We start from the raw sequence: 13,890 nt of genomic DNA, 5'->3' as shown, positions 1-13,890 counted from the left end.
TTATTGTGCCCATTATACTTCAGATTCTGAGACGTATTGCTGGGAATGAGGCAAGGGAAGGAACCCTCATATAGGACTTTGCTTCATGAAAAGTTTATGTATCCAGTACTGGAGTATAGAAAAGAACAAGGCTTGGAAACAGAGTGCTATTTGAGTTATAGATTTGGCTTGTGATTTTAAAAAACATAGAAGTGGCATCTAATATCCTGTTTATTTGCTTCAAACACTGGTTTACCTTTACTGTTACCAAAGTATGAGTACAGGTAAGACAAATCTTTATTTCTGTTCACCAGATGCTGATGAGAAACAGTGGTAGGTTAACAAATATTTTTGGCATATGAATAATGTGTTCATAAAGTCCTTTAGGGTTCAAGAAGAGGAGTAGGAGGTAACCTGTTGAAGCTTAGGGAAGTCTCAGAATTATAGCAGTCTTTTTTCATGTATCAACTTTTAGTGCCACAATTTTACCATACGGTGTACTTGAGGAGTATTATAAGAAACCTATTTCTTTAAAACCAATGTTTTCAGTGATGTATGCTCACCCATGTGTGCAGCAGTCCAGTTTGTAATAGCTCAATATTGTAAACAATCCAAATGCAACTTGAGACCATACTTTTAAGTGAAATAAATCAGACTCACATTTTTAAACACTGTATTATATCCCTAATGTAAGAAACTAAAGGGGTAAGATTCAAAATATACAGTAGATAATGTGAAAGGAAAGAATAACTTGGATGGAGGATAGGAGAAAATGAAAAGAAAATGTGTGTGTGTGTGTGTGTGTGTGTGTGTGTGTGTGTGTGTATAAATTAGGTAAGATAGTTATGCTACTAATTGCTTTTAGTTTGTTGAAGAGAATAGTTTGTGCTTACATTGTTTGATCTTTGCACACCTGTATTTTGTAATCTGAGCAACTACTTTGAAGATAACAATACACAATATATAACTGTCTTAGTTACTTTTTACTCATTACTGAGACAAAATACCTGACCCCCAAAGTTAGGGAAAGAAAGATTTATCTCTTACAGTTCTTGGAGGTTTCAGTCTCTACTCAGTAGGCTCAAAGTAGCAGGGTAGCATGGCAGGCCGCCATTTATGGCCAGCTGCAAACAGCAAGTGTGACCTGGCAAGAGAGACACCTACTTCCTGCCATTACATCGTATCCTGGCTCCACCTCTGGGTGGGTGAAACACTCACACATCACCAATTTAAGCGGTAGACAACAAACCAGTCACAAACACTAGATTTGGTCGAGTCTATAATTGCATGAAGCTTGGGGCTATGGACATAAACCATGACAATAACCATTGTTAATTTCCTGTTAAATTCTGAATCATTGGTTTTATTTTTTCTCTTTAAAATAAAATAACTTGTTTTTGTTGTAAATAATACTTTACATGACAAAATTGAGCTAGATTAACAACACATGTACTAAATACAAATGTGGATTTTATCTTTTTAATTTTATGTGACTTTGAGGAGTGACAAGCAAGTACATTGCAGTTTTACGATTCTGACATCTCTAAGAATCCCTTCCTTAGGGTATGTAGGAATGGTGTGGGAAGGTGGTGTCTTACACCACTTCCTTTCCCTTCCCACTTTCTTTGTGGTGCAGTATAACAGTTGGATAACTGCTTGGTTCTACAAAGTATATTTGAGACTATACATTTTCCCAAGTCAGGTAGAGCAGAGAATAGGCTGGGTAATTGGAAAGTTGAATTATTAAGTTAATGTAATGATATTATTTATTTGTAAATACATATGGAAGTACATGTATATTTTTGTTGGAAGAGGAGCATGAAGAGTGGTTTGTACTAAAAATGTTTAACAAAAACTTCTTGGGGGTTAGTAGTCTTAGATCTAGAATTAAAAAACTTTTTGCAGGTGGTCTAGTTTATAGATTTCATTTGTTGTGTTGACCCTTGGGAACATGAGACTTAGTGTTGTGTTTTGAGGCTGAGTTGCATGTTACTACTACTTGTGATTCCTGTGCAGATACCAAGTTTTGCAGGTGAAAGCTTGTTTTTAAAAAATGTTTTACTATAATTAATAGCTTATGATGGCAAAGGTTTATCTACCAGGAGATTCAGGATTGAGTATAATTTTCTTAGTTGTGATCTGTTTATACTTTTGAAATGTGTTAGAATTCTTTAAAAGGTTATTGTATCTTCACAAATGATAGTCAGTTGCTTGTTCTATTTCATTTGCTGATTACTTTTTCCTCATCATGATGTTAGATCTGCTATTCCTAGTATTTGTTGCATAATTTGGTTCATTCATGTCTATTTACCAGGATATATGGAATAGAATTTCCGATTGGAAACCTTACTATTTACAAGTCAATAAAAAGTTCATATACAGCTACAGTAGTCTTTTGTATTTAGCTATTTTTTTATATTGTATGTTAAATTTTCTCTTTTGAGCATAAGCTATCTCTCTTGTATGTTTGAAAACTGACTTTCTGGTAACAGAGGTTTTCTAGATATATCCTGATTTTCTTGTGCCACCATTTATCTAATGTAGTTAATACCCTTTCAGGACTTTTTAAACCTGGGGCTTTATGTGAGAACTGGGTTTTTTTTTTTTTTTTTTTTTTTCTTTTTTGAGTACTGCTGCTTGTGTTGTGGCATTTTTAATGTGACAGAACTACGAACCTGTTGTTTCATCTTTACATTTTAATATGTTTTTACCTGGGTTTTGTTGTATGTTATTTTACTGATTCCTACTTTCTCCTATGTTTAGATAGGTAATTTCAAGTAATGTTTAACTTTAGACTCTTACTAAATTAGTTCTCATTTCATGTTGTAAGTACTAATACAAAGATAATAGGGTATTATTTTGACATTATTTTAGGACACAATCTTTAGAATAAAGATAGTTTATCATAAATGAGATTTTTTTTAATGAATGAGATCTAGAGAAACCAAAAAGTTACAAAGACACCTTCTTGCCAAGGCTTTTGTAGTTAATATAAAGTGACTTTACGACATCTGAAGTTTATTTATGTTTATGTAAACAGTGACTTGAGTAGATGTAGTAGTGCTTGATAGTTTATATCAAGGTTTTCCAACAATTAACAGCTAGTCAAAACATATGGTGTGTATTTAAATAAATCAGTTTTATAATAAAAGTTACATTGCCATTAATTACCCTCAAAATAATTCCCCTTTGCTTTTGACACACTTATCCTGTCATTTTTGCCACTTATTGAATGTTTTACCTGTACTTGTATGTGTAAATATATATTACAAAAGGAATCATTTTCCAGATGGAAATACTCCATTTATAAAAGTCAGTAAAAAACTTAAATATACTTTGTATATACTTTAAATATACTTTGTATATACAAAGTCTTTTATATTAGTAGTCTTTTATATTAGTGGTAGTAAATACCACTGCCAGATATCACCCAACAAAAACGCAAACTTTTTAAAAAAAAACCTTATAGTGTGTCCCCATCCACCTTGCTTATCACATCTGAGTCCCTGCAACTAACTTCTGTCTCTTCCTCAAAGTCAAAATGACCATGATAAATAAACATTTGGAATCAATTTAGGACACTGGGCAGCCATGACAGTACAGCTAACGCCAATTGTGGAGGAAAAAAAAAAAAAAAACAAAAACAAAAACAACTTCCAGGACTATTTCAAAAAGTTGTGACAATAATGGGAATAGAATGTTGAAATTAGGGCGAGTGTTGTAAGGCGGTTGAATGGCTATATGTCTTTTAGTGCAATACATTTTTTAAAAAGTTAAGTTTTCACAATGTTTTTTGAGTACACATTGTTGCATTAAGTAGCATTACCTTTGTTTAATTGTATTTAAGATACTGTATAGGTGAGTTGATTTTGCAAAAGTTAATTATGTCTTATTTTGATACACAGAAATACATCTTGTTAGATTTTTCCCAAGGTACATTTTTGAGTAATGAATTACATATAAATTATGTGTGAATTATACATATAAATAGTCTTTAGCCATTGAAGAATTGTAGATCTCTTAGAATTTACCTCATTTTTTTTTTTTTTTTAGTGAAAGGAAATTAATGGTTAATGAAGATAAAAGTGCAGTTTAGCTTTTAATGTTTTCTTGATTCAAATTAATTATTATAAAATTGTCATGATATTGTGAATGTCTGTTTTGCTTCAGAGATTTCTAAAAAAATTGATATAGGTGCGTGGTTTGGGTACTAAACCTATAATTTGGTGAACCATATGTATTTGCTATTGAATAAAATTTTATTTTTGTAAAGGTTTAAGGTTTGAGGCTATAAGGTTTGAGGCTTTTCTTTTTCTTGGAAAAAGAGGCACGTCTCTTATCTTTTGGCATTGCCACTATTATGCTCTTACAGAAAAATAGCCTCTCTATATATTGGTGTTAAGTATTTCTTCCTCCAGGCACATTATCCAAAGTTTAAGTAACCAGAATGCTTAAAGCTAATGTATGTTGTTGATTTGGCGTGTAGCATTATATAATACTTTTTCCTCCCAACCATTTTCTCTTCATTGCTCAAGAGTCCTTGAAGCCAGCATAGCAGAAAATAAAGCATGTTTGAAGAGAACACCCACGGAAGTTTGGAGGGATTCTCGAAATCCTTATGATAGAAAAAGACAGGACAGAGCTCCTGTTGGTTTGAAGAATGTTGGCAATACTTGTTGGTTTAGTGCTGTTATTCAGGTAAGGCTCTTTATAGCCTTTTGTTTGGTGCATGATAGCAATTCAGTAGGTTATGTTCGTGTTTAAATTGTGTGCTTTAAGTAAAAGTGTTAACAAGTTTTTCATATCACCTTGACTTATAAATTAGTTTGGGGATGGCAGTTTCTCTGTATCCCTCTCTATTCTTTACTTCCAGTATATAATTTTAATAATAGAGCACTACTTACACATCTTAATTTCTTAAAATTATTTTTTTCTTCCTCCTTTGCTTTTAGTAGTTGTGGTTGGGGTAGAAAGAAGATATTTTTATATTTCCATGCACATTCAGGGAAGCATTGTCACCGAGTTAGGGAACCAGAACTGTCTCTTTGTAGGTCAGGTCAGATTTATTTGTATAGAGTGGAAAATATTATTTATAGTGTTATATACACTTAAATAATGTTTTACTATGAAAAGGCATTTTATTTGAGGTTGGCATGGATTTACAAATAAATAATTCTCGGCATAAATAAGAACAAAAGAAAAAATGCTATAAATAAAGAGTAACACATTTCCATTTAAATTTAGAAAACAGTGAAATAATTTTTTCTGTATGATGACTGATTGCATATGAAGATATCTATTTTATTAAATTGAATGATTTTTTAAAATACGGTAGCTTGGTCTCTTTTAAAATATTTTCTGTGTAATAATGACAGTTGCCATTATTCTCTGTTGACATTCAGATTGCAAAACTTTAAATAAAACGATTTCTCAATAGTAGCATGCTCTTTATTATTACTTTTTAAGAAAATTGACTGATTTTTTTTCAAGACAGTTGAATTGTGACTTTGTAGCTAAAATCTGTTTTAGTTACTGAATACCGGATACCCACCAGTTGAAGAAGGAAAAGTTTACTTTAGCTCACAATCGGTAGAGGTTTCATTCTGTAGTTAGCTGGTTTTAAGGCAGGATAGCAGGGCGAGGAGTGTCACAGAGGAGGAAGTTCATGGCGTGACAGGCAGAAAGCAGCAAGCGGCAGAGCCTCCTTTTTCCTTTTATCCTATGCAGAGTACAAGACTTCTAGCAATACCCAGGGTGGCGCTTCCCATTACCTACACCCAGAGCTAGTTGGTTAACTGGCTAGTAAACTAGGCCTAGTATCACACACCTTTAATCCCAGCGTCATACACCCTAAATCCAGCTACATTTGAAAAGCCCCACCTATGACCTCATGAAGTTTTCTGAGGACATCAAGATAATAGCCATAACACCATATCCAAAGGTTATTTCCCTGCTTTTTCTTTCTTGGAATGTGGCAGTACTTAATCTTTTTAAATCTTGCCAGTGAATCTTTGATATACACCAAAATCTTCTTTGGTACCTTAAATCTTTATTAAGAGGCCCCTGGTGTTAGTATTTTTTAAAGGTCCACGCGTTACTATGATACACAGCCTCCTTTCAAAGTCCTGTTTTTCTGCATTCCTTTTTTTTTTTTTTTTTCTGATATCCTTACTGTTTGTGGTTTGAAAATTCTGCCTTTTCCTTAAGAGTTCTCATCTTGTTCTTGTTAACTGTTTAATATCATCTCAGATTTATAGCATGTACAGTGGTAACCACATACTTATTGTTTATTGGTTCTTAGGGTGTGATGCATGTGAAAAATGACTAGTACCAAATATTATTTTGCCTAGAAAGGGTAGCAAGTCATGAGGCAGTTGACACCAACAAATTCTAGCTTGTGTATGCAGTACCAAACAAAGGACAATATTGAGAAAACATTTTTTTTTTTTTTTTTGTCTTTTTCGTTTTTGTCGGTACCAGGGATCAAACTCACGACTGCCTGCTTGCAACCCTAACCCTAAGCACCTGCTTATGCCACTGAGCTAAATCCCCAGCCCCGAGAAAACATTTTTTTTTTTTGCATCAAATTGTAGGGATGGCTCTGCTGCCCTTCTTTTAACTTGTAATCTTAAGATCATAATTGTCACAAAATGTGTGTGTGTGTAATAAATGAGCAGGTTTGCTAGTGTGTACCTAGAGACCTAGTTATTTGGGAGGATGAGGCAAGAGAATCACTTGAGCCTAGGATTTTGAGACTAGCTTAGACAACAGAGCAAGATCCCCTCAAAAAAAGAGGAAACAAAATTAAAAAATAAATGATTTCATGTGCTCATATGTTTCATTATAAAGCCTACCATATTATAAGATAATCTAAACTTGTTAGTCTCTACTATCAGAAACTCATTTTATTTTCATTTGAAACATTGCCACCCATTTAATTAATTGCTTTATATGTTGTGAACCAGGGTTCTTGAATCCTCAACTACTGATGAAAAACCTTTACCACTGATTGTGGTGTTATCTTTTTTCTATGAAGTAGGCTAATTCATCTTTTATAAAATTTAATGCATTATTGCTTCTTGCATAGCCGTTTTAAACTGTTTAAACTGTGAAAAAGAAATATATTTCCCATTCTAAATGTTTTTACACAAACACACGTGTCACTGTTAATGCTGATATGTCAAGTTCAGTGGATTTAAAAGAGCCTGGCAGGTTTGTAGAGTATTTCCTTAGAGTGTCTGGTAGCTCAGGGACGCATGGCCTTGGGTATTCCAACCTCCCCACCCCCTCAACCCCTTTCTCTAGCACTGTTCTCCCGCTCTCCTTCCTGGTTGCCATTGTCTGAGCAGCTTAGCTCCACCATGAAGTTCCTCCCTAGAACCTGTCAACCATGGACTGAATCCCTTGAGCTATCAGTCAAATAAATTTTTCTTCCTCTGAGTTGTGGATATTGGGTATTAAGTCTTGTCTCAGGAACTGCAAAGCTGACTAATTCACTAATGTACCATACCATATATTAAGAAAAATGTTGCAAAATGCTTGGTGAATTCAGTGAGTATGAGACATTGAGATGTTTTGTGTTATAATTTATCTCATTTTAATCAGTATTTATTATTATGACATTAATGGGTTACAAACTATTCTTTTGCAAATAGTCTTTCAGAAAGTCTTAACACGTTTCCTCTGTTCTCATTATATTTTCCCATTATCAGTGTTATTGTCCTATTGAGTCACATTTCTATTATGTATTTGTCTTCTTTCTACCTTATTATGTTGTTATGGCATAGAGATAATATGAAATTTGTTTGTGTCTCTATCACCTAGAATCTATTGAATATTTTTGTTTTTGCTAGGTAATTCATAGTAAACATATCTAAAAGTTCTTTATGTTGTACTGTGTGCCTTTTATTTTCAGAAACTGCATGTCAAGTAAGACTAATATAAAGGAACAGCTTTTAGTAATACACGTTTTTTTTTAAAGAAAAGTTTTCCTAGTATGATTTTGTGTTTTGCAGTGGAATAAGCATTGTTAATTGTCATGATAGTATGTTAGACTACAAGAAAATAGCATTTTTTCCAGAGAGGGAAGTAGGCTTTATTGTGCTGGTTATAACAGTTCTGTGAATAAATAGCATAGTTGTGAAGAAGTAGACTTTGAGATCAGCCATTTTCACACAATTCTGTTTATGAAATTTTCCCTTAGGTATCATAAATTATTATTTTTTTTCAGTCATTGTTCAATCTTTTGGAATTTAGAAGATTAGTTCTGAATTACAAGCCTCCTTCAAATGCTCAAGATTTACCTCGAAACCAAAAGGTAAAAATTATGAATGACTTTTAAACAGAGAACCTCTATTTGCAGTCTTTCATCTGTGATTGCTTTGGGGATATTTATTTCATGTAATCTAAATCTTAGAATTTGTATGTCAACTCACTTATCTCTATTGCAATAGTTTTTGTCCTTTGTTAATATATTATAAATATGAATTTTTCTTGTATCACAGCAATATGCCAATTTTTTATGTAAGTTTAATAATTTTTCTTTTTTGGATTGTCAAAGTTTGTTAATCTTTGTAGTTTGAGAACATTTACAATTTGAAGTCTTTCCTCCATTGATTTCTGAAAAATTGTGTGAAAATAAAAATTTTTCAATTGATTGTTTAAAAAGAAATTCTTTAAAAATGTGTTTGTGCTGGTATTTTGCAGTACAAGTACATACCTTCTGTTTTGGAAGTTAGTATTGTTAGATGGACAGTATAAAGTAGCAAAATACAGACACCAGAGCTCGTTGCTGTGGTGCTAGCTGTGAACCCAGAGCAAGTAACTTGATCTCTTTCCTTGTCTGTATAGTATGTAACAGTAATTATTTCAAATTGCTATGGGGATTAAGTGAGGTAAAACATATAAAGAATTTGAAAGTAACTGATATTTGTTGTCAGCTATAATTTTATATATAAAAGTTTAAAAAATAGGACTTTCAAAGATAGGACTGATTTGCATGTTTATATTCATACTTAATAAGAAAAAAAATGACAAGATGCTCTTGTTTTAAAGAGCCATTAGCCCTAATTGTACAGGTTGCAAAGACAAAGACAGTTTAGGTTTCTGTAAAATGCTGACCCTATTGATGTAGTGGTAAATTTTGTTACACTGTGTTTTCATTTTAGTGTTTAATTTTTAAAACCACCTTTCTTGCAAATGTCTGAAACAGTTATAATGTATACTTTAGGGAATATAACTTGATGTGCAGTCAGCTTTTTAGGCTATAATCTCCAGGTTGTAAAATGTCAGGCCAATAATTTATTTTCGAAGGGGAACTTCTAGGATATTAAGCAGAATCGTATTGTTATATTTTGATGTGAAACTTTTGGACTGTTGTCTCCTTTATTACAATTTGTTGATATCCACAGTTCTCTCTTCTTATGTCTCCATTGAAGTGTATATGCAATTTGTATGATATTGTTGGAACTATTTTCAATTAAGTATTTATATTTGTACATAGTAACTTTTTACTTCATAGAATGTATTATTCTATAGAGCTTTAATTTCTTTTGTTTTACATAATGTTGAATAAGACCAAGTTAATTTTGTGATCTTATTTTAAAAAATCATTATCACGTTCATGTATCAGAGCTAATTACAAAGATAGGAGACTGTTCAGTGCATCCTAGAGAAATGTGTAATTAGCACCTTTCTAGACAAGTCTTTAGGTGTGTCTTTGGCTTAGGGAGTTAAAAAAGTAATTACTCACTTTCCATACTTTTACAGATACTTACTTAGAAGAATACTGTGCATTTTTATGTAAAATTGCTCCACAAGTTTACTCTTTGGTATAGTGACATATTACAACTTGACACCTTGGAACAAATGTGATAATTACAGATAGTTATCAGTCACTAATTTGTGTTACATTCATTTGTGGTGACAAAAGACACTTTTTAAAAAGGTGTCATCACTTCTTATTTCATAGTATGTTTATGTCTCATTCGTGAAATGTTCACTGCTACATTGAGCTTGAAAACTAATGTGGTAAAATAAGGAATGTACTTGTGATTAGTTTATTCAAATCACAGAGGTGTCATTTAGATGCACTAAAACTAACCAGGTATCTTTTGTTGATAATTGAATGTTACCATAAATACTATGTACATATTGAATGGTAGAGATAATATCTTTGAAATCACTTCATATTTTAGGTACACATGTGGTTATTCTAGAAGTTGAATGTAATTTGTATACATACCAACTGTTTATAAGTTTAGTCTCTAGAATTGTGAGGTTACTAGAAAAATGTTAGATATTCAGCACAGTCATTTAGATATAATTCTGGCTTAAAATGTCACAGACTGCTAGGGAAAACATATTAAATGTTGAAAAAAACATGCATAAGCTCATATTTAGTAGAAATCACCATATGAATGGCTAAAGCCTTGTTAATTATAAGTTTAAGTCCTGATGGCAAATACAGAATATTTTTCTTATTTTTAACTATGTAGAAGTGAGACTTTTAAGAAAATGTGTTTATCCGAATACTATACTGTATTCCTGGACCTGAAGGAATTTTGAATTTTACAGAAACAAAAAGACATTCTTGGATTTCTACTTTAACCATTATGAAATAACAGGGACTGGACTTAGAAGTCTAAATATATGTTAAAGTATGGAGTATGCATTTTGTCACACTACAACAGGATTAAGTTAGAAAACAACAACAGAAAGATACATAGAAAATCCCAACAGAGTTGAAAATGAAGTAATATTTCTGAGTATCTCAAGGTACAAAGAAAAAAATGAGAGGAAAATTTTAGAATATTCTGAACAGAATGAAAATTATAATATGACCTACCAGAATTAGAGATGTAAGTAAATAGTGATTACTGGAAAAATTATTTAGCAGAAGCATTAATCATGCCTTGCTAAAAAAGAATGGTTTCAACTTAACGATAATAGTTTGCATGTCAAAAACTACTGAAAAGAAAGAAAGAAAAAGCAGTATGTGAATTCCAAAGCGAAAGAAGAAGAATGATAAAGAAAAAGCAGATATCACTGAACTAGATATCAGAAAAATAATAGAGAAAACTAATGATGAAAAGCGCTTCTTGAGAAGATAGGTAAAATTGATGAGTTTCTAGGGATTTTGAGCACGGAAAAAGAGAATGTATGAATACAAATACAGGGGGTCAAACTGGAGAATGTCTCAGCACTGCTCTGTAGAAACTGGCAGGCTATTCCGAACAAGACAAGTATCTTGAAAGCTGTCAGCTATGGAAGTTTACTAGAGTAAAAATTGATAGCTTGTAACTATATCATTTTAAACAAATTGGAACGTGTCCACTAAATCAACAATTAAGTAGTTTACTGATAATTGATACTATACATTTAAGAAAGAAGTAATACTAGTTCTGTACACTCTTTATAGAAAATTGAGAGATTAAGTTTCCCATTCATCCCATTCTCTGAGCCTAACATTATCCTGAAACCAAAAGTAGAAAAATATATTTTAAGATAATAAAATGCAGGTCAATATTCCTCATCAATATGGAAACAAAAATGTCAAAGCAAATTTTTGGAAGATTGAGTCGTATGATATATATATAAAGGATATTACTTCTTGAGGAAGTATGATTTAAACCAATTCAGAATTGGTTTAGCATTGAAAACTCAGTTTGACTCATTATATCAACATACAACAGAAAACTGTATCTTAATAGATGAAGAGTTGACTAAAGCTAACCTGTATGCTAAAATCTAAAAACAACACATCAAAAAGAACATTTCTTATTTTGATCAAATGAACCTTTGATAAACTCATTTTGATAAAGCCTATTTATAAAAAAATCTATTTCTCATATAATACTTAATGATGAAAACTGATTACATTTGTCCAAAGATCAGGAATAATCAAAATATAATTTTTGCCACTTTTATTGAATATCAGACTGGCTTTTTTTTTTTTTTTTCTCTGTGTGTGTGTGTGTGCATGCATGTGTATTGGTGCAGTACTAGGGATTGAACCCAATGTCTTTGCCCTTTTTAACTTCTGTTTTTTATTTTGAGATAAGATTTTGCTAAGTTGCTGAGTTGCCCAGGCAACTGAACCAGAACTTCTGGTTCTTATGTCTAAGCTTCCCAGAGCATTAGGTGTACAAGTGTGCACCATGACATTCAGCTTAGATTATTGTTTTAACTGGTGCCATAAGACAAGAAAAGAAAAAACACAAGCATAAAGATTGGAAAGGAAGAAATAATTTTTATTGATTTGGTGTTCTATGAAGGAAATTCTAAGTAGTTGACAAAAAGTTAGAACCAAGGAATGTGTAAAGTTAAAGAATATAGTATCAACATACAGAAACCACTTGCATTTCTTTCTTTTTTAAAAAATCACTTTTATTTCTAAATACTAACAACACAATTGGGAATTTAAATTTAAAAAACAACTTTTATAGAGTGCCACATGAAATATGAAATACTTAGGGAGAAGTTGGCCAGAAGATACATATGGAAGACCTAAATAGTGAAAGCTGCAAAATACTGCTTGAGGAAGTATGATTTATACAGGAAGGCAAAATTGTTTTAGCATTCAAAACTCAGTTTGACTCACTATATCAACATACTACAGAAAACAGAGAAAGTTAAAAAATAAAAGGATATACTATACTAATGAATCAGGAGATTCAATATTGTTAGCATGTCAGTTGTTTCCAAGTCTATAGGCATATTATGAGACGTAATTTCAGCAGATTTTTGTCATAGAAATTGACAGATGGATTTTGCAATATTTGTGTAAATTTAAACAGTATAGAATAACAGTTTTAAAAAGCAAAAAGAACAGAATATAGATTTCAAAAATAGACCCACTTATATGAAGTAACTAGATTTTAACCAAAGTTGCTAAAGCAATAGTGAGCAAAGCAAAATCTTCAGTCTCTTATTCCTTGACAAGTGATATCTTTAAATCTTCAGTAGGAAAATAGTTTTCAACCCTCCTTTAACATTAAAATAATTTCACAATGAATGATATTTCTAAGAGGAAGAGTTAAAACAATAAAAATTCTTGAGAAAACCTAGGAAAAAATGTAATATCCTTGAATGAAGTAGTGGTTTCTTAAAGGAGGACAGAAAAGTCATGGTTATAAAAGAAAAAATTGATAGATTGACATCATAGTGAATAATTTTTGAAAATTTCATACAGAATGAAAAGATACACCACAGACTGGGAGAAAATACCAGTAACACATGTATCAGACAAAGGAATTGTATTTTGAGTGAAAATAGAACTTGTAAAAGTCAGTAATACAAATAATTTATTATATTGGGACAACATTTGAACATTAAGATATGCATATGCTAAGTAACTAATGGAAAAATGCTGATTATTATTCTTTAGAGAAATACAGATTAAAACCAGAGGTGTCACTGGGTTGGTACTCACTAGACGAATGGAGGTTATATCCCATATCAAAGCATTGGTAGGTGTGGAATTGCAAGTGTTACATCTGTAGTGGGAATATGAAGTGTCATTGGAAAACCTTGGGATGACCGTAAACCGCACAACCTAGCATTCCCCTCAGGGATTTTACACAAGAGAAGTGAAAGTGTAAATATACACAAACATGGGCACAACAGTATCCACAGTAGCTGAGAAGCTTATCTACCATGGAATATCACACAGTACTAAAATGGAATGAACTATTTAACGCACACAGCCTTATGAATGAAGATCAGAATAATTATGCTGATTGATGAAACCAGACTAAACACATCATGTGTGATTCTACTTATATAAATTTATAGAAGGTATAAAGTGACTGCAGTAACTTAGGGATGGTTAGCAAAGGACTGAAGAATTGTGAAATTTTGGAGATGCTACATGCATGTGTTACCTGGATTGTAGTAATGCTTTCGTGGATG

The 13,890-nt window shown here is 32.1% G+C and overlaps 1 protein-coding gene across 5 annotated transcripts in view; it reads left to right on the top strand.

The window, feature by feature from the left end:
• Positions 1-13,890, top strand: part of Usp25 (ubiquitin specific peptidase 25) — a 126,143-nt gene that overhangs the window by 41,802 nt on the left and 70,451 nt on the right. For all 5 annotated transcript variants that reach the window (XM_063224725.1, XM_063224724.1, XM_063224728.1 and 2 more), the window contains 2 exons: positions 4,515-4,677; positions 8,210-8,296. In XM_063224725.1, the coding sequence (XP_063080795.1) occupies positions 4,515-4,677; positions 8,210-8,296 (250 nt within the window). The remainder of the gene's footprint in view (positions 1-4,514; positions 4,678-8,209; positions 8,297-13,890) is intronic.

The sequence above is a fragment of the Cavia porcellus genome, unplaced genomic scaffold (assembly GCF_034190915.1).
Source record: "Cavia porcellus strain 051 isolate PalLab524CR breed Dunkin Hartley unplaced genomic scaffold, mCavPor4.1 scaffold_15, whole genome shotgun sequence".
NCBI classification, from domain to species: domain Eukaryota; kingdom Metazoa; phylum Chordata; class Mammalia; order Rodentia; family Caviidae; genus Cavia; species Cavia porcellus.
This window is presented reverse-complemented; position numbering and strand designations above follow the sequence as displayed.